The sequence below is a fragment of the Zosterops lateralis genome (genome assembly GCF_965231275.1).
Source record: "Zosterops lateralis genome assembly, chromosome: 6".
NCBI lineage: Eukaryota > Metazoa > Chordata > Aves > Passeriformes > Zosteropidae > Zosterops > Zosterops lateralis.
In genome coordinates, this window is record NC_139761.1 from 59,412,312 (window position 1) to 59,433,528 (window position 21,217).

At 43.8% G+C, this 21,217-nt stretch overlaps 1 protein-coding gene across 2 annotated transcripts in view; it reads left to right on the forward strand.

Moving 5' to 3' along the window:
• The window catches only part of ABTB2 (ankyrin repeat and BTB domain containing 2), a 112,727-nt gene that overhangs the window by 52,897 nt on the left and 38,613 nt on the right, over positions 1–21,217 (forward strand). Inside the window, exon 2 of one of the 2 annotated variants that reach the window (XM_083862951.1) lies at positions 19,520–19,666. The exons of the other annotated variant lie outside the window; for it this stretch is intronic. Within the exon in view, the coding sequence (XP_083719077.1) occupies positions 19,520–19,666 (147 nt within the window). The remainder of the gene's footprint in view (positions 1–19,519; positions 19,667–21,217) is intronic. 2 annotated transcript variants of the gene reach the window in all.

The window sequence follows — 21,217 nt, forward strand, 5'->3', positions numbered from 1 at the left end:
CGAGGGTGAGCCAAGATGTCACACTTTTTAAGAGACCAGGAAGGGGAGATTCATTCCTTTCACAGTCTGGCTGTGAGCCTGCCAGCCCTTGGTCATGACCTTGGGAAAAGCAGTAAAGAAGCTGAACTGACCATTTACTTGCCTTTTATTTTTGGAAGGGATTGGTCTGGAATTAAAGTAAAAATCAGTCTCTTACATGATGAAATAAGCCCTTTTTTTTTTTTGGCTCAGCCTGTCACAAATTTGTCTGCAGTTCAGCCCCAAGGGATGGAGCAGCAGGTCCTCACAGGGGCAATGTTATTAATGTCAGATGGAGTTGGAGCTGCTCAGAACCAGGGCAGGAAATGTGGAAAACTGCAAGGAAAGAAATAACTTTCTTTTAAAGATGACAGTTGAAGTCAGGAGTAAAAGTTAAGGGTGATGTGAAAAACGAGGTTCACTTTTTAGTAAATTTTAAGGAATATGTTTAATAAAATAATTAAGACAATTAGGAGATAAGAAAAAACCAAGAACGGCCGGCCGGGTGACTTGGCATTTAGCCAAGTCCACACCTTGCTTTCTCAGAGACACTCGTTAAATACCCTTCTCGTTATATCGATATATGAAATTCCATAAACTAGTTTCCATATTCCAGGAACTGCCCTGCATGGCCCCTCCCTGGGTCCGCCTTTTTAGAGCATGCGTGTTTCGTGGCCGTGTCCTTTCTATCGCGTCCAGCTTGGGCCTTGGTCCGTACCTTCTGCGGGTGGTAGATGCTGATAGTTGGTGTATCAGTAGCAGAGTCTTCTTCACATGTTCACTGGATGTTATCCCAACCAAACAGACAGTTCAAGCAGCTGCCACATCAACTACTCCCTTTATATCTAGTCTTACCAATAGCAGAAATAAACTTATATCCTTAATATCCTTACTATGTTATTAATCATATAGCACACATCTTGCGAAAAGCCAATTTTATAATACACACATATAACAGTGATAAGTACAATTTCAGCATGGATGGGTTCCAATGCAAGAGGGTGATGCCTGGAGCACGGGGGTTGGGAATAGCTGCTGATCCAGTCCAGCCAGGCTGGGCTGCAGGGAAAGAAAGGCCTTTTCCTCCTCTGGGAAGTTCCATGGCTCACATGCTGCAGATGGAAGGCGTGTGGGTTCATTACTCATTGTAGAGTTATGGGACAGTGTCCTCTCTGCAGCCTCAGTGTCAATCCCAAACAGGTAAAGCCTCTGCTCAGAGAGAAGCTGTGCTGCAGAAATGAGCCTTTGCCCATCAAGAATTGAAACTGTGAATATTGAATAAAAATTCTCATGTTGTTTTCTCAGTTCCCAGGCGTGGAAAAGGAGGCATGGAGTAAAATGTCCTTACTGGGGGATATAATCCCTGAGAAACAACATCCTTCTGTGCTCTACCTTGTGACAGACCAAGCCTCGTGCTCATCTCTTGCTCCAAGGCTCTAAGTTCCAAACAAAGTGAAGCTTTGTGTGAAGCTCAAAGTGAAGATGGCTGGTGAAGCTGGGTGTCTTTTAGTCTCACCACAACTGATTGATCTTCTTTTTAAATTTTTAATATTGATCCCCCCCCCACCTTCTGTGGTCAGACAGTGCCAATAAAGGGAATTTTCTGTGTGTGTGACTGGTGATCTTGAAGTCATTTGTCTGCTGCCACTGGCGTGCCCTGGCTTGCCTTTCATCTCCCTTCAGGCTTTTAAAGGCTGGGGAGAGAGCAGGGAGAGATTTAGCCTTATCTTCTAATTTGTTTTTAAACAGCTTCTTTGCTGCATAATTTGGTTTGGAAATGTCAAAAAAAAAAAAAATAAAGAAGTATTTTTATCAGGAAACAGATGTTGCCACAAATGCAGAGGCAATGAGCAGCCCCTTTTGTGGATCTGTACAGAAATTCTGGGTTTTCCCCCAGCTCTTCCTTGTCCCTGCACAGGTTGAGAATTAAGGATTTAATTGCAAATACCAGAATTCTGTAATTGCAGCTACACCTGCCTTACCATAGGCAAGAAAGTCCTTGTTTTTCAGGTTAATACTTGCCTGGAAGCAGCTGCTGACTTTGTCATGGCTGTTTTGACAACTGAGAGTTGTCTTGCTCTGTGTTGGTCAGGTTTATTTTTCCCCCCCAAGAGTTTCTTTGGAGGAGACCCAGAATTCTGAAGTTGCCTTGCTTGGAGGCTGATATACCCAGCATTATGTTTTATATAAAAGCAGCAGACTAACACTCAGCCTTTGGTCTCAGTGGATCAGGAGTTTAGTGCTCTGTTTAGAGCTTTTCCCCTGTGCAGACTGAGAGCTTTTGTCTTGCCCTGATGCCGTTTCCTTCCTCGGCATCCCGGAGCCTTTTCCAGGCATCTCTGAGGCATCTTCTGTGGGAAACAGAACTATTAACTGTTTAACAGATGAGAAGACTGAGGGAAATGCCTTAGTCACTTGATTTAGTGGCAGAGAGGAATAAATTCAGTGTTTCTGCTGCTGGCTCCCAGGAGCTGTGTACTAAACCTACTGTTGCCTTTCCAGCCTCCAAAGGCTTTTCCCACTCCAGCCTCTGTTTCAGCACAGGTTTAGGGTTTTTAATGCTGCCTCAAAATAGTTGTCCTCCTCTTCTGAGAATAGAAAAGTTCTTCTTCAAAATACCTTCCCTCCCCCAGTTGTGTGTTTGTTTTTTGTTTGTTTGTTTGTTTTTTTTTTTTTTTTTTTTGTGTTTTTTTTTTGTTTTTTTGTTTTTGTTTTTGTTTTTTGTTTTGTTTTTTTTATCATTCCCTGCTGAAAACCTCCACATCAATCTGATCTCAGCTTGTCCTTCCAGCAGGAGAGAGGGGTTTGCACAGGCTCCGTCCCGAGCTGGGAATGTCAGCACCTCTCTGGGTTATTTAAGATACGTCTGCCATGCAATAAATCTCATCTTGTTGTTCTGATGGTACAATAACTTGGAAATTAAAGAAGTCAGCTGGGGGAATATGTATGTGCACTGGAAAAACCATCCAGGACGCTGTGCTGGAACAGAGCTTTTGGATGTTGTTGTGGAAAAATCTTGGAAGCTGTTAGTCTGGTGCACAGGAGCAGTGAAGCAAAACAGAGGTGCTTGTTTAACCAAGGGAGAAAATAGGAGAGTGGCAGAATGAATGTGTCCATTCCTTCTGGACTCTTCCATTGTTTTTAAAGTACAGCTGTAAGTCTTGTTGGCACTATCCCCCAGGAGAAAGGGCACACACAGAAAACAAGCCAGAGGGTAACCAAAACAATACTGAAGTAGACTAGCATGGAAATGATTTTTTTGTTGTTGTTGTTGTACCTCTCAGCTGAAGACACTGAGTAAACCATATCCATATGGAAATGCCTTGAGCTTTTAGGCTGTCAGGCAGGTTCCATGGAGGATATTGCATAAATCTTGCTCAGGGAAGATGGATTTCACCTGGACTTGGCACCAGGTGCCCTGTGGTCACCAAAGATGTGCAAACAGGAGAGGAATTCTTGGTAACCCCTTCTGTTCTCCTTGGTGACAGAAGGTAACTCCAGGTAATTATTGGTAAATCTCTTCTGTTCCAAGGCACTGGGTTTCCTGGAGCTTTTGGTGGCTGTGCCTGTGTTTCTCCTGCTGGAAAACAAAGACAGTGATCTGGATCTTTGCTTTGTACCAGGTATTGTTTGAAACTTCAAACTGCTTTAAAAAGAGGAAGGGCCAAGGCCATTCAAATCCCCAGATCAGTGTTTCTGCAAAGAGTGGTTTGGGTCTATTCATTGCATCTCAGAAGAAAAGAGGAATTGTCAGTTTGTTTTTTCAGTCTGTTACATGAAAAGAAATTCATAGACCTTTTCCTTCCTACCTAAGAAATGCAGAGATGGAAATAGTTCCTAAAAGCTCCAGTTAGACCCAAACCTCAGCTTTTTAACTCTGTTTGGAACAAGGGTGGTGATGGTGATGATGATGTCTTGAGTGAAGCCTGAATATGAACCTAATTTTGACAAACATACTGTGTCTGTGTAGTGGGCCCAAATGCTCCTTTCCAGCTTTTTGTGGTAGTTTGAAATCCACACCTCAGGTTTCAGGCAGGTGTAGATAAAAACAAACACCAACCACCAGTGATTTTCCTCCTCAGTGCTTGGTGAGGAGAGAAGAGAAATGCTGATGTATCTAAAGCGCATTTCCTTTCATTACAAAATACAGAAAGTGAAATTGGGAATGAAACCTGATGCAACAAATGCTCTTTTATTTGTGGAGAAGATATTTGGCAGCAGGAACACAAATGACACCATAACCTCTTTGAAACAGATGACCTCTGCTTGCCCTGTAAGATTTCCTGTGTTCTGCTTTTCATTAGCTATTTGCTTATGTGGTTTATGTATTTTACAGATTTAAAAAAAAAAAAAGGCATAAAATATGAACTCTGGTATGATTTAGACCTAACATGGGCCTTATGGATGATGTGACCAGGTTTGTAGGAACTGAGCTCTCTGTGGTTGGATGCAGTGTGGTTCTTACTCGAGTCAATGCTTCACTGGTGTTTTTCCATCTGGGAATGCCCATACTATTCATGGAGGTTTTGAGTCAGGATGTGCTGATAACTTGGAGGGAGCCTCCTCTCTATCCTGGGATGATGTACTGAAAGCTTTAGCTCAGGCACTAAATGCTTTTGGTTCAGGGTTGTATGCTGGAACTTCCCCCAGCCCACAAGGATTAAAGTTGATTATATTTTTGCCCCAGAGTGTTAACTCTGGTGGGAGATTAATAGGAGACTACTGGAGCTGTTAAAGAGGATTCACCATTGTAAGAACTGAATGTTCAGAAGCAGGACCTCATTTCAGACCTTTTTTCCTCAGAATGCTCCAGTGTGAGGGGAGAGAGTCTCTTTCCAGGAAGTACTGCTGATGAACTACCTTTCTTAATGTATAAGAAAGTTCTTTTAGATGCTTCAAGATAAAAGGCATCCATAATGCTGCTTCAGAATTAATGGTGTCATGCCAGCTCCGTCAGAGAGTTTATGAGTCTTGGCTTCTTAGACTCTCATAAAATAGGTAATTTATCAGAGCTGCTAAATGAGAGGAATCACCCTGCAGCTGCAGTGGGGAACACTCAGGCTTTGATTGCAGTGGGAGAGGAAGAGGAGGTTGTTGGATGAGCTGTCATGCTGTAACTGTTTAGTGCTGTGTTCTACTTTGGAGGGAAATTGTCTAAATATTGCAGAGGTGTTCTCTAATTCTGATCTTTGAACTACTTAAGTGTCAGCTCTCTCCTCTTTTGCATGTGCTGTGTTTTCCTTTTCTGACTGTGGCACCACAGAATTCCTTGGCTTCCTGGCACTGCACTTAATTCTAACTCATCACCAGCACCAGGGGCTTGGTAGCTTTTGGGCTGGAGTTACCTTGCAGTCATCCTTCTTTCAGTATGAACCAAGAAAGCTCATGTTCAGTATAGCAAGTTCTGGAAGTGTTACTAAGAGATGCTCACTGCCCTGAGAATCTTAAAAACGTTAAACACCATTTACCTACCCCCACCAAAACCAACCAACCTGAGGAATAAAGAAAAGAAATCCTTTTTTTTTTTTTTTTTTTTTTTTTTTTTTTTTTTCTGGTCACAGGGAGTGGGTTTAGAAGCAGCCTTGCCCATCAGAGCTGTGGAGAGAACCCAGACCTCCTGCAAAACCATTTCTCCCTGCCTGTGGTACCAGCAACTTGCTAATTTGAGAGCAATATTGTTCCAGTTCTCAGGCTATCTGGGCTGATGTAATATTCTTGGCTGCAGTCAGGTGGGTCATAATAAATTTTCTGGAACCACTTCCAGTTCTCTGTTTCTTTTCTTATAAACAACTTCTTGCACTTGGCAAATTCCATTTGCTTCAGAATGCCAAAACCGTGGATAAGTTTTCTACTGACTTTTAAAAATAAGTCTTTTACTGTTTTCTCTGAAAACAGAAGAGATTAAATTTAAAGGGGTTTTACTTAATTTACGATTTTTTTTCAGCATTTCAGCAGTTTCTGTTATTTCTACAAGATGTGGCACTGTCAGGGTGTGATTTCTGTGGCGGTTTAAGCTGAACTAAATCGGGGGTGCTGCAGTCTCACCCATCCTTTTTTACCCCCAAACATTTCCCCACTGCCCTTTTATGCCTGCACTTGCATTGATGTGTTCATACAGTGCTTACAGCAAAGCGAGGCATTGATGTGACCTAAGCTGAGCCTGCTGAGGGAGTATATTCCCACTTTGACAAAAGCAAGAGGCCAAAGGAGCACAAAGCTTGGGACAAAGACGAGCAGGGCTGCTCTCACTTAGGATGTAGCTCACTGGAAATTTAAAACAATGTGGGTGGTAATGAGAGCACCTCCAGCTCGTTGGGTCTCTGAGATACCACCTCTTATCAGTGTGATGTAGAGACAGGAGGGTGGAATCCAGCCTGGAGCACAAAATATCGAAGATCTTCCATCAGAGAGGGCGAGGCGAGGGGTGACTCAGTCTCCAGCAGGTTAAACAAGTGCCACTCACTCACCTGTGGGATTTGAGCATCCCAGGCTGTCTGCACCCGGATCCAGAGCGAGCTGGGAGAGCAGCCCAGGCACAAGAACCCTTGTTTGTTTTTACAGAGCCAAGTGTCCAGGCTCATGTTACAAACACAGGACAAACTTTGCTCTTGTCTTGTTTTGGACAAGTCATACTCGACTTTTGCATCTTGAAAATGCCAGTGGTGAAGGCTGCAGTAGATGCAGGACTTGGATGTGTTTCCTGCTGTCAAACCCTGCAGCTTTGCCACCAGTCAGTGATGCAGTGCATTTTTACCACTATTTAATATAATACAGTACAGCTCCAGCTACTGCACCTGGCCAGAACTGAGGGGTTTGGCCTCTACTCCCGCTGAAGTTTTCTCTCTGTACACTAATTTTTTTTTCCTCACATCTGTTTTCGGCAAAATTGCAGTTACCACATTTGATCCAAACATCTGCTTTTTGCTGCTGGCTTTTGTATAGTTTTGTACTTTGGCTACATCACCAGATACCAGGGAGAAGGCTTGGGGTGATGTGACTGCAGCTTCCAGTACCTGGAGGGAGCTACAAGAAAGATGGAGAGAAACTTTGGACTAGGGCTGGAAGTGACAGGACAGGGGGGAATGGATTCACACTGCTGGCAGAGGGCAGGGTTGTATGGGATGTTGGGAAGAAATCCTTTCCTGTGAGGGTGGGGAGGCCCTGGCACAAGGTGCCCAGAGAAGCTGTGCCTGCCCCATCCCTGGAATTTTTCCAGGCCAGGTTGAACAGGGCTTGGAGCAACCTGCGATAGTGGAAGGTGAACATGGCAGGGGGTTGGAATGAGGTGATTCCTTGAGATGATCCCTTCCAGCCCAGACCATTCTGTGAGATCCTGAGAAAGCTTTTCCAAGCTAGGTCCTTGCCTAGGTACCATCGATGACCTGCTGGTTTACTGGTTAGAATGGGATTACAGACAGAAAGTCAGAATAGAAGAAATCTTTTATACTCTAGAGATAGTTTTGGTGGGCACTGCAGTGACATTTCCCAAGGGGAGATGGATTGCTCACACCTGAGTGAGAGGAAAATGCAAACAGACGAGCAGTGCAGCTGGAGATGAGGATTCCTCCTGGCTTCACACAGCACAGATTTCCACATTAGTTCCTGTCAGCATGGAGACCCCTTGACATTATTGGGTCAAAGAAAGGTGCTAATCCATCACAGAAAATGGCTTAGCACTTGATTTATATTAATTTATCTTTGCTCTGCACAAATGCTTTGTTCCTTACCCTGCTTTGAATCAGGCCAGCCTAATATATTGGCATCTCAATCATCATTTGGCTCCCACTGAGATGAAGCAGCAATGGTTGGGCCTGCAGGGCCTAACAGTAAATCAGTGATTTATTAGGAAGAACAGGGCAGGAAGGTGAAGATCATCTTGAAAATAGGTAGTGAAGAGACTCCTGAATTTTTCTGTTTGTCTGATTATTCTGCCCTGAAGAACTATAAAACAGCAAAAAAACCCACCAAATCAAACCCAAGTCACTTCAGGTTTTGAAGCACAGCGTTAAAAAATTGAGTCTTTTGTTTGTTTGTTTGTTTGTTTTAATCTTATTATGATGATCTTGAAGTTAGCCTTGGAAGGGGCATTGGAAGCTGAATGACTTTGCCCACACAGCTACAGTGGGTATCAAGTTCCATCAGCACTGAACAGAGGAATGTCCAGTTCTGCTCAATCACCCTTTGTTTGTTGTGCCACTTCTGAGGGAATGGGATGAGGGGAAGGGAGATAAATGATACTGGGGGCCAAAGGATAGAGAGTGTTGCACGTTCCTCAAGAACTTTTAGGAAAAATAAAATATTTCCAAGGAAAAGGTGCAGAATTGGTTCTTACTTATAGGAGTGATTCCCAGTGCTCTCCCATTCTTTCACTGATTTCTTCCATCAGGGAATATTTAAGGTTTGAGGTTTTTTCCTCCAGTTCCTTTTCCCCATCCTTCTTCCATGTATTTATTCCCAGCCTCTCTTGAGTCTTCTGTGTGCTCCTTTCCCTTCCCTGTTATTACTGTGTTACTTTTGAGGAAAAAGATTGTTCTAAAGTACAGTTTGAACTCCAAATCAGCTTCTGTTTCAGATCCAAGTGATGTTCCCTATCTCCTGTTCCAGTCTGTTCCCTCCCGTGAGTGGAGCTCCAGGGCAGCCCAGTTCTAGCCTTGACCAGCTTGTCCTTTTTGAACAGAACAGTCTCTTACTCGAGCAGTCACTTGAATAATTTAGTGAAAAGAACAGAAAAAAGCATTCTTAGACAGTTGAGCTTCTCCAAATCTGCCTCGGCCACGGTTCCGCCTTTTGTTTAATTCCATGACAAATTTAAAAAGTCTTCTAAGACACCTTTTTTCCCTTGGCAATGATGGAAGCTGTTAATGTTGCTGGGATGATATAGTGGTTGCAGACAGACAGCCAGATCCAAAAAGTGATTGCTTCTGTGGGATGGGATTATTTGTGTGGGATGGAGCTTTGCTTTTTCAAGTCCTTCCATGCTGTGCGTCTCTGCCTTGCAGCTCTGGAGATACTCCACGTTGCCCTCAGAGAGAAAATCACAATTTAGAGCAACGTAGGACCAACAAAAGAGAAAACAGGGATTTTATTCTGTACCCTAATGACTAGAGAAGTTTTATGGACAAAGGTAACACTATGATTAAAATAAAGAAGTTTTTTCCAGCTTTGTATTCTTCTGCCAATTAAGGGATCTTGCTCTAAAAAAATTCTTTCATTTTGCTTCTGCTTTGAAGCAATTTCCCCTGTTTTTCCATCATTTTGCCTGAAATAATGACATTTTTTCCTCCCCCTCTTCATTTCAACTCTACAAATAACTATGTTCCAAGTGTCAGGAAAATAATTGCGTGCTGTGAAATGAGGTAGCTGGACAGTCCCGAGCAGGAGAGCCCTGAGACAAGGGCATGCTGTCAGAATCAATTGGGCTGAGTGCTTGAATCCATTATGGATCTGCTGCATGGCTGTGATACAGATACCAAAGCGTATTTTTAAAATAAAATACAAGATTTGGATTCTAATTTTCATCGCCTACGCAGATGCTGTGTTAAAAACCCAGAACATGTGGTTGTGTTTCCAAATTCTTCAAAGGAACCGTGGACGTCCTGAGAACTGCTGCTTTTTATGGTTATGCAAAAAAATTTTGCTGTTTTAAGATAAAAATACTGGTTTTCTTCAGAGTTATAAAACAATGCTGGGGATCCATTAATCAGAGTGGCTTCCTGACCAAGTATTCAGAGCTTAATGTAAATGTCTATAAATAATATAGTGGCATCAGCATTATTTTGGAAACAAAAATTCAAAGAGGTCCTGTTTGAGCAGCCAATACTTGCTCAGGGCAGTTATATTTAGGGCTCTAATGGAAGTGTACAAGTTATGCTTTTTATACAAACTATAAATGGCTACAACCAAGAGACTTAGAACTTTGAAATGCACTTGGCACTTGTGCAGTGAGAGGCAGGCCAGAGCCTTGTAGTACAGTTGAGGGGTGTTTTTTTCTGGGTGGTGGGTTTTTTTTTTTTTTTTTTTTTTTTTTTTTTTTTTTTTTTTTTTTTTTTTTTTTGTTTTTTTTTTTTTTTTTTGTTTTGTTTTGTTTGTTTGGATTTTTGTTTGTTTGTTTTTGCGTGTGTATATGTGTGTGTGTGTGTTTTGTGGGTGTTTCTTCTTTTTTTCCTTTTTTTTCCCCCGTTTTTCCTGCCAGCTTTACAAATATTGCCAAATTCTTAGTGTTGCCGCCCCTAAAGGGAACTTTCAGAAATAGATGTTAGATCTGCCCTTGCTTGGGAGTGGTTTGGAGCCTTGAAAAGGCTGAACCCTGAGTGTGATGACAATGAAGAGGTGATGGGGGACAAGAAAAAGGAATTCAGATGCAGAAGCAAGAGAGTAAAACGTGCTGAAGCCAAGAGCAAGACGTCATGGAAGGAAGCCAGGCATGAATGTAGATGGTGTGAGATGGTCCTTGAGTACCATACATGATGGGCTAAAAGGGCTGCAAAGGTCCAGGGTAAAACTGAGCAGTTAGTGAGTAAGTGGGATTCCTCAGCTTCACTTCCAAGTGTCCAAACAATTGGTCATTGTTGACAAGATCTCCAGGATGCTTTGATGTGAGGAAGCAGAAAGTTGCAAAATACTGTCATTAGTAAGAGACTCATCAGCTGCATTGAGGGGGAAAAGTGCCAAATACATCCAAGTGTTTGTTTGAGAAAATGAAAATTAAGAGAGGCACAGCTCCTGTCCTGGGCTAGAATTGCTGCTGTTATCAAAATAGTGCTGGAGAGCAAACCCTGCCTAATGGTGCTTGTCAAACACAAACACTGTTATCAGGACGGTGGAGCTTTGCGCTTGTCTTGTCCCAAAAGCTCGCACTGATGTCGGGCTGCGGGCAGAGCTGGGCTAAAAATGACAAAGCTCCTGTGATTCATGAATTAATTACTCATGCACGTAAACGCCGCTGTGAACAATTTGCTGTGCTGAAATAACACTGGAGATTAAACTGGAGGTATCAAATCTACAATGGTGCTGCCTCTTTTTCCCCCGTGAACTGCTCTGGGTGCACCCGCCCCGAGTTTTGTGTTGTCTGGCCGGTGACTCAAAACCTGAATCATTTCTGTCTGCAGGCAGGGTGGGAATGTGCCATCCTGCTGAGCCTCCAAGCCTTGCCCTCCTGAGGTCAGACTTCACGCTCTCAGCACTGCACTGTGTTTCTCTTAGATAAAATTTCAATTTTATGTTGAGTGACCGTTGCATATTTCACCCTGACAAAGCCCAAGCTGCTGTTGCTGACAGTCCCTGAGTTGCCTAAAAATTTCCTTCAGGAGTGAGTTAGTTACTGCTGAGTTCCTATTTCCTCATGGCTTTTTAAAAATAAACTGAGAGTAATCAGCTCTTATGACACTCTGATATTTTAGCTCATTAACTGATGTAATTGTAGTGTTGATGTTTATTATTGACTGTGGTTTCTGAAATCTGATTTTAATGGCTTGCAACTAATACCCAGGAGAGGCTAAGGAGGGTATATTTTATCAGGCCAAGGACTCACCTGTATAAAGATGCTGCTGTGCAGGGGTAATTTCTTCCCCCCAAAAAAATGCTCTGGAATGTGTTAGAAGGGATTGCACTGGATTATTCTGGTCAGATTCTCCATCTTGACCTTCCCTAAGAAAAGGAACTGGGAGTGACAGAGGATATAAATTTACTCTCCTCTTTGTTTGGCAAGCATACAGATCATGGGACGTATAAATAGAAGAATTGAAGGCAAGTAAAGGGAAGTCATTATGGGATGCACAAAGAGCTTACTCAGAGCACATCTGGGGAACTGGGCATGATTCAAAGGCCAGATTACAGAGGAAGGACAGTGAACAATAAGGAATGGATTAGAAGAGGGTATTGTGGAGGATATGGGGGCTCAGGCTGGTGCCTGTAGTTGCTGCAGTCCCACTGCTTACACCAAACTGGAGCTGGTTTTACTTAAAAGCACCTCAGTTGGAGACTTCCAGAGAATTCCAAGGGAATGGAGACAGAACCCTCTTCTTCCTCAGTTTTCTGATCCCCCACAGCAGTGCCACTAAAGGACTCTTACCACTGCTTACCTGTCATACCTCTCTCCCTCTTTTAAAAACAAAGCTTATTTTTTAGCTCACACACACGCATATATATATATATGTTTTTTCTTTATAGTTTCTTATGGTATTTCTGTTCTGTTTATAAGAATAACTGTCCAATATTCTATCCACATCCAAATCTCTAAAAGACTAAAATGGTTTAGCTTTCCTTAACGCTCTCACTGCTGGGTAAAGCTTCTCTTCTGATGTTATAAGCTCCACTGAGGTGCAGTTAAATATTGTCACAATATTTGTCCTTTGATCTCAGAAGTAGCTGCGTTTTGGGGAGCTTTGTTGAAGGGAAAAAGGGCTTTGTAAATGAAAAAAAGGGGTGTTGGTAAGGGGCTAAAAATGTACTGTTGATACATATGGGAAATGGGGACACTGCTAAATGTTGAGCAGCATGGAGGAGTAAGTTGAGGATGAGAAATGAAGCAAGAACACTGCTGCTGTCACCCTACCCTAACCAGGAATGAAGCAATATCCTCATTTCCCAGATAAGCAGACTGAGACACTGAGGTTATTCAAACTGGTCAGAGTTTACACAAGTAGGGAATTCTAAGTCTTCAGCCTCTTGGACCACAGTCATTTTTTGGCACATTTTTTCTAGTTTTGTATTTCTTTCACAGTGTTTGTAATCTATTTATACCGTTCCTCATAAAACTTTGTTGTTTCATTGATATTTCTAACCCAGTATGGGGTTTCCTCCTTAGTGTGCCTTACTGGATCCTGAAAATAAGAATTCTGGAAGCATGGATTTATTGATTTTTTTTTTTAATACTGATACTACAGTGTAGTGCAGGTCTTTGCCTGCCCTTGAGCCCTGCATAGAAGAGCCAGTGGCTGGAAAATCTCCTGTAGAAAATTGCAGAAGGATCAGTTTAAGGGATGTACTTGCTGACATATGAACACACACCCTCCTCTTCAGAAGTAGTTGTAGGAAGTAATAATAGTAGGAAGCATTTACAGTTCATATTTACAGATTATATCCCCAAAGGCCTTTTATTAGGACGTATAAAACAGGAAGCACAGTTCTACAAACCTAAAAGCCACATAATTATTCCATTCATTTTCGATCTCTGGATCTGGGCTGTGGGAGCAATGACTCTGTGCTGCCCAGTTTAATGTAGAGATTTTGAACTGGGAATTTTGAACAAGGAGCAATGGCTCAGTGCTGCCCAGTTCCATACAGGGAATTTGAACTGGGAATTTTGAACAGGGAGCAATGGCTCCATGCTGCCCAGTTCCATACTGGGAATTTGAACTAGGAGGTTTGGGCTTTGCAAAGTGCTGGTTCTGGTGCAGGAGTTTTGTGGTTGCTTCTCTTCCTTTTTTCCGTGTTTCTCCATCTCAGAAATGGGAATGGGGACAGTCATTGTGCTGTGCCTTTTGGCAGTCATGACAATGCAAGCTCAGGATATGTTCCCTTGTGCTTATGTTCAATTAAGTGCTTGGGGCCAGGCCAGGTTAGTGGTTGTCCAGAAGACCACAGGGATATGGAAGTGGGATTAATGACTCAGTAAATTCTGATTAGGTATTAAACCAAGGCCTTTCTCCTATATTTATAGTCATTTGCAAGTCCATATATCACAGATGGAGTATAGATACTTCCTGCCTTTATCCAATTCCACCATTTTCATAGCAGAAGGGAGGCAAGATGTGTGGGATGAAGACAGGCACAGGGAGTTTTCTGGGCCTAGGGAGGCATTTGTAGTGATGGTCCATAGGCTCCTGCCCTTTCCCTGGCAGTGTTTCTGTGAGCTCTGTGGCTTTTCCTGCTTTTTAGACTTCCAGTTGCTGCAGTGACCCCAGGAGAAAGAGGTAGTGAATTTTGAGAGTGCTTTATAACTCTCTCCTGGGCTATTTTGGTAATTTACTTAGGCAATGCCTGTGGACACTGAGCTACAGGAGTGTGAAGGCAGTGCATCTCTTATAACATTCCTGAAGTCCAGGAAAACTTTATTTTGTTAATTTGGAGAAGATATTGTCTCTTTGAGCAGAAGGACCAAGACTGAGGAATGTGTGACTCTGAGGTGTCCAGAAGTGTCCCCTGAGGACATCAGCTCTTTTGATGGAGAGATCCAGCATAGCACTTGCAGAAAATTTAAAAATCTCCTCCCTCCTCTGCTTCTCTTCCTGTTTCCAATTACAGGATTACTTTTTAATGTGGATGCAGATATAGGAAACTGTGTTTGATTTTTCTTACTGCTGACAGACTGGGAGAGATGCCTGCCTGCTTTCCAGCAGAAGCCACACTCTTTTCCTGTATGGGAGCAATTAGGTGCATTGTGAGCCTCTCTCACCATCTATAGCATGTCTGCAGTCGATTATAGAGCCTGATGTGTTTAGTTTTTTAGGGAGCTCCATCAGGAACACTTTGGGTGCTGTTTTTCAGAGGGGTTTGTTCATGTTCTGCTGAAATGATCCTGTCTCATTTCATAAAATGAGGGGTTGGGCTTTCCTAGCGGCGGTAGGTCAGTCAGCAAGGAGAAAACAGAGCTCCAGGAATTGGCGTCAATTCCTGCTGGTGCTCCACGCTCAGAACTGATTGGCAAGAGGGAACTGCCGGGGCGTTGTGCTGTGTGGGAGAATGAGGGACAGAAATCAAGGAGAGCCTTGAACGCTCCTGGCCATGAGAAATTGGGGGACTTTGTGCAAGGTGACAGCCCATCCCCACGCCGTGGCCACGTTCCAGCATGGGAACCGCGCTTGCAGCTGGCCAAGATTTGCCCTGGCTCCCTTGGAATTGGTGGGATTTGGCAACTGCAGCACAGTCAGGTCGTCACTGTCCACCTTCAAAACTCTGCCCTTCCAAAATTTCAGCTCACAGGGATTAGCCATCGTTCCCACCCCCCTGGAATGTTTCTTGAGGAATTTATCCTGAGCCAAACATTGCAAAAGCACACTGGTGTAGGGGTTCCTGCTTGGTTTCCTAATGCATTTTTCAAGGATGCTTACAGCACTCCTGGTTTCACACATTGGGGTTTTTAGCAGCAATTTATAATGTATAGAGATGATTTTGAGTTTTCCAAGGACTTTCTGGTTGGTTTGGCCAAATAGGTGGGGTTTTTTTCCTACTGTTCTGCTTTGTTTTATGGAAATGTTTAGGTAGAAATAGCACATTATATTGTCCCATACACTTTGCTAGGTTTATTTTTTTAAAAAGCTGTTTTTCTGTGTCAGTAGTTTATGATGTCTATCCTTGTCCTAGTTATATTCCTGATTCTTTGCCTAATCTGTCATGAGCAGAGTCAGTGTGTTTCTGAAATAAGGGAATCAGTACTCTGGGCAATTTCCATGAGGAATCCCAGATAGCAGAATTCAAATGTTTCCCGGCCAAGACTTCTTGGCCCTTTGCCACTTGTGAGTGACCGCATCTTAACCTCTAGACATTCTGTAAGTGTTTGAAAGTCATCAAATGGCTGATAAGTTAATCTCTAGGAAGTTGTCTGCCAACATCAAGGGTCCAGACTGGAGAAAGCCCAGGGAAAACCATTACAACAAGGTAAAAATGAAGGCAAGTGCCTTGGCATGACCATGGTGTGCAAATGATGTGAGGTGTGAAGGGGCTGTGGGTAGTTGGAAAGCCAAGACATTCCAATCTCAGAGCAAAATTCAGGGAAAGGTCTGCATTTACCTGTATCTTGAAATCAGAAGAACAGAACTTGATGCCAGCCTCTGAATTACCGGGACATTCAGAGATGGACCTGGGGTTCCTTACAGGAATTGTCCTGGTTGAGGAGCTGGGTTGACTGCCCAGCTTGGGGAATCCTAGAATCAGGCAGTGGTTTGGCTTGGGAGGGAGTTTTAAAGATAATTTATTTCCAAGTCCCCTGCCGTGGGCAGGGACACCTTGCCCTAGACCAGGTTGCTCTAAATCCTGTTGAACCTGACCTTGGACACTGCCTGGGATGGGGTAGCCACAGCTTCTCTGGGAAACTGTGCCAGGGTCTCCCCACCCTTACAGTAAAAAATTCCTCCCCAATATCCCATCTAAACCCACACTCCTTCAGTTTAAACCCATTCCCCTTTATCCTGTCACTCCATGCTGTTGTCCAAAGCCCCTCTCCAGCTCTCTTGGAGCCCCTAGGTTCTCCCTGGACCCTTCCCTTCTCCAGGTTGAACGTTCCCAGCTGTCCCAGCCTGTCTCCAGAGCAGAGGTGTTCCAGCACGTGCTGGAAACCACACAGGAGCTTTGCCCAGCCCTGCCTGTGGAGCCATCATGTTACAGTCAAAGCTCTCCACAGAGCTGCTGCACCTCCTAAAGCACAAAGATGTCCAGGAGTGTGAACACACTTTTCCCTGGATCTTGCTCAGGCTGGAAACGTTTTCAGTTGCCATTAAAAAGCATCAGGTTACGGACAACAGTTTCAAACTCTTTAGGCAAGCAGAATGATTTGAGTTTAAGGAACTGCACAACTGGAGTTCACCCAGTCGTGACTGGCTTTTAAGAGCGCTGGCAGCAAGTGCTTGTGAGCAGGTTTCATGAGCAGGTTTCGTATTTAACTGAGGCAGAATAAATATGGCTATATTTCCAGCTGCTGCTGTTTCAAAGGCTGTGGAAAGATCAGGAGCAAATTTTTAGCCAGCCATGCTTTAATTGAGAATCAGGCCATTCCAGAGGTGACTCCTGAGCTCCTGCCATTCCTGAGGTTTTGAGCTAAGCCACACTTTGAATTCACAGTCTCTCATTAACTCTACCGAGGCTTTGGATCCTGTGCTTAAAATGTTAATTTAAAAAATCTGCCTGAGTGGTTAATTCCTGCACAGTAATTATGTGCTGCTTCACATTGTTTTGTGGGAAAAACACACTTTGGAAAGTCAGGAAATAAAGGGGGATATCAAACAGAGAGTGTTCTGACGTAGATTGATTTATTTCAATTGCAGTTTTACTTGTCTTGCTAGTCATGATTAAAACCAGTAAGTGTTGCCAGTAATACAGAAATACAGGAATGTGAATGCCAGGCCAAAACATTGTAACATCTTTTAACTGAAAATTCCATTATTTGGGAAGCAGGGGAGCAAGAACCATAGTTTGGGATACAAATAATCAGCACAAAGCAGCTGCCTGTTAACAAAAAAAGGGTTTTTTTTTCAAAATTGGTATTAAAGATTATGTCCTGTTCCTACTTACAACATCACTGGGAAAAATTTGACTGCAGATGTCCTTGTGCCTCAGTTTCTGATCTGAGGAGCAACAATGATGTTTTTCCAACTCTAGGGAGTTACTGGAAGCGAATCAGAGAGGAAATGCTGATTAGGGTGCTGCAAGATAGAACAGTTGTGGGGTACATTTCTGTTTTGCTTCCCACTGTCTCAAAATCAGTGTTGGGAGGTGTGCCCTCATTCCCAGGCCTGCTCGTACCTATGGAGACCTGCTAGACGTGGGGAGCCTTGGAATCCTTACGTCATTCATCCCCCTCTCCGATCCCAGTGAAAATCCCCAGTGGCATCAACAAAGTCTTGGTGAATTCCTTATTCCTCCCTGGTGTTTAAAGGATGCTCCTCAGCTGTGCCAGGTATAAATCCTGTCCACAGCTATCTTGGATGAGTTTATTTTTCCAAAAGTAAATAAATCAATCCTCCCTGTTGCCTCGTACCACCTGGCAAACTGTGATCTGGAAAACTGAGAAAATGTTGTTGCCTCCTGCAAGCCAAAGCAGATCTTTATTTTTAATTCCTTGTTAGAAAACAGAACCAGCTGAAAGTGGCTGGCAGGGAAAAGGTGCCCCATTTCTTTCCCTCTGCCGGGCTCAGCAGTGGAGCTGCCAGTTTCTGTTTTCACCTCTGTGGAGTTATGTGCTGCCTCTGTTTGAAAGTTTTGACAAATCAGGCTGTTTTCATTCTCCCTCTGCCATAAATTCAATCCATATGTCTCTAAAACATCCTTTCATAGCTTTGGCATGGAAAAGGAAGTGGCTTGGGCTCTGTATGGTGTATTTAAAGCAAAGCTCTCCTAGTTTGCATGCATGGCTTCTGGTAGCTCTTAAAGCCTCAAATTCCTAATTATTCAGGTTAAGAGGGCATTGGCAGAGCATTCTCCATTAACTAACAGTGAGGTACAGTGAAGAAGCACAACAGGATAAATCATTCCCTTATTCTCATCATGTCCAGGAAGTTTTTGATGCAGCCCCTTGGCTGTGCCACAAAGCAGGATGCAAAGAGGATGTGAAAAGGGTAGGAGAGATCAATCCCAGCATAAAATCTCAAAAGAAAACACCAAGACAAAGAAACAAAGGGTCTTGCACAATGAGCTGCAGGGTTTTGTTGGGCAACAATACATAGCACCTATGTGACAGGAGGTCACTGCCACAGGAGTAAAGCATCTCCACATCCCAGCCTGACCTGGGGTTGGGAGGTGAGGGCAGAAGGAAATGTGGATCCGAGCTGAACTATATTGCTGTGGATCAAAGATAAAAATCAGAAATACAGGATGCAGGCTAAGAGCACAAGCAAGTTGTGGCTGCTCTGAGTGGCCTTGTCTGGAATCAGGGAAAAATTGGGAAAATTGGGCCAGGAGTTGCTGCTGGGATTGTGGGATAGATCTGTAATTAAAAATGGGGCAGTAGTGAGGGCACAGGAGTAGTGGCTGAGTGACTGCAGGTGGTTTTTTGGAGTCCACCTTCCCTGTGGATGCAGTGGCACCAGATATCCCCTGGGGTGCCACTGGACAGGGCAGGTCACTGTCCCAGCCCAGCCTCTGTCACACACCCTCCTCCATCCACTCCAGAGGTCCCTTTTCTCTGTGCCACAGGAGCAATCAGCTCCTGTACATTTGTAGTGATGGAGAGGAGACGTGTGTGGTAAACAGGTGTGTGCAGTGTTATCACCTCCCTGATCTCTCTCTCTCACACGGGGGTCATTTACAGAGATGAAGATACAGGCAGCCTCAGAGCTCCTGGGCATCACTGGGCGCATCCAGAGGTGTGCACATGCACAAACCACAGGCTGAGCACGTGAAACTGCATGGCAGGTTCAAAGGGCTGGCACAGGCCGTGGTTTTGTTTGCAGGGTTGCAGGGATGAGGTAGACTCCAGGCTATTATTCCACATCTCTCCAGATCAGGCCCTTCTATCTGGGGATCTGCATATAGCTGTTCAGCAGCCAGCCGTGTGTGCACGGCCCAGTTGTTGTATAAACAAGAGTAGAGACTTAACCAAAGCTTTTAATGTAGTTTTATCTCAACTGCAATTTGTTTCCAGCTCTTACAGGCTGCAGGAACATCCAGCCTGACTCCCTGGAGCCTGTTCCAGCCATCCCAGCAGCGTTCACAGCGCTGTTCTATTTCCTTTGAACTGTTCAAAAATTCCTGGGGAAAAGTTCGAGTTCTGTATCCTTCTTGGAGGGGATTTGCTTTTCCACACGTGTTGGCTGATCTGTAAGAGGTGTGCTGTGTGCTTTGCCCCCAGGTGTCCTGTCCCTCCCTGCTTACTTCAGCCCCTACCATGATGGCTCCATGTGCAGCGACGGACGGGCTGACGCCTACGCCCAGCTGGAGCTGCGGACCCTGGAGCAGTCCCTGCTGGCCACGTGTGTCGGGAGCATCTCGGAGCTGAGTGAGTTTGGGATGTAGTCCACTGTGGGATTCCTCCAGCAGAGCAGGAGAGCCCATCTCTGCACTGCTGAGGGCCAGCAGGAGTGCTGCCGCTGTTGGCAGCGTGAGCAGCATTTAATGTTGAGTGAGATTTAATTTTCTGGTGGTTTCATTAGTCTCCTTTGTGTCTAATTCACATGGAGAGGTGTAAGATCTGCCTCTGTTGTTTTTTTTTTCTTTTTGTGGTAGAGATGTTGCTGCCAGCTAAAGTCGGACGCTCTTTCCTAGGTGCCTCTGGAGGCTCTCCTGTGCATTTGTGGAGACAGCAGAGAGGTTTCTCTTTGTTAGTGTTTCTGCACTGGAAATGTCTGGGATATTCAAGGAAAAGCTTTTTGGTTACTTAAAAAACAAAACGTGAAGGAAAAAGAAAATCTGAGAGTGCTCTAGTAACAAAAACTTGTTCAGCCCCCTTTTTTTTTAAGCTGACCAAATGAAATGTTCCATTCCTAGAGTACTCACAAAGCCCCTTTAAAATAAACAAAAATGATTTGTGTTTTCCTGGTCTACTTTCCCCCTTGCAACGTTTCTGCTGGCATCACTCTCTTAGTCTGCACCATCTGAATGCTAATGAATGCCAGGGCCAGTAAGGAGTTTGTGTGTTTCACCATTTATTTTGCAACCTGCCTTAGTTTGAGGTTTTCAAATTCCTTCAACACACCTCTGTTTATCCTGGAACACAAGAGAACATTTGTAGCAAGGGCCTGAGATTGAATACAGCTTCCTCTCTCCCTCTTCCCCCATCCCTGCCTGGCCAACTTGGTCAGCACATCCAGTGAATGGCTCTCCTGATACAGTTGCCTATTTTTTTAATTATTTTTTTTTAAACATTGCTGCCCATTGCCAGAAAAATGGAGTGAGTGTGCAAAGCAGAAGGAATGTTACTCTGAGCTGAAAATTTGAATTCCAGATGCATTTCTGCTATAAACTGTGCAGACTCCTGTGTTAGCACCAGCTCTGGAGGATCCGTGATGCTCTCGTAAAACATGCGGATCCTGGAGCTACTGAAGTGGAAAGGCAGAGTTGTTAGGGAGATTTTTTATTATTCTGAAGTGGGTCCTTAAAGCTGAATGTGCTGTACAACAAAGGAGTGGCACGGCTTTAGACTGCAAGCCGAGATTTTTAATACTCCGTCAGTCTGAACCACTAAAAATGTCATGTTTAGATATACAGTAGCTTTGTGGGGCTTTTCCCCTGTGTAACAGTAGAACCCCAGGGGTTCTGGCTGGCAAATTTAGTGTATTGCTTGTAGATATAAATGAACAAATAATAACTTCACAAGAATTTCAGAGGGAGGTGTTGCTAATGCAGATGTGGCAGTGCTAAATTCAGGATGCTTTCCCAGGAGCCAGCTTTTGTGATGGGGTGACTATTTTGGTTCCATCCTTTCCCAGTATTGTAACTTTTGGACACAATAGAGCAATGTTTCCTGTGAGAGTTTGAGGGGACTGTAAAGCATAAAGCAGCAGAGATTCTCCCAAGAAAAAACAGATCCCAGCTAAGTATAGTAATAATT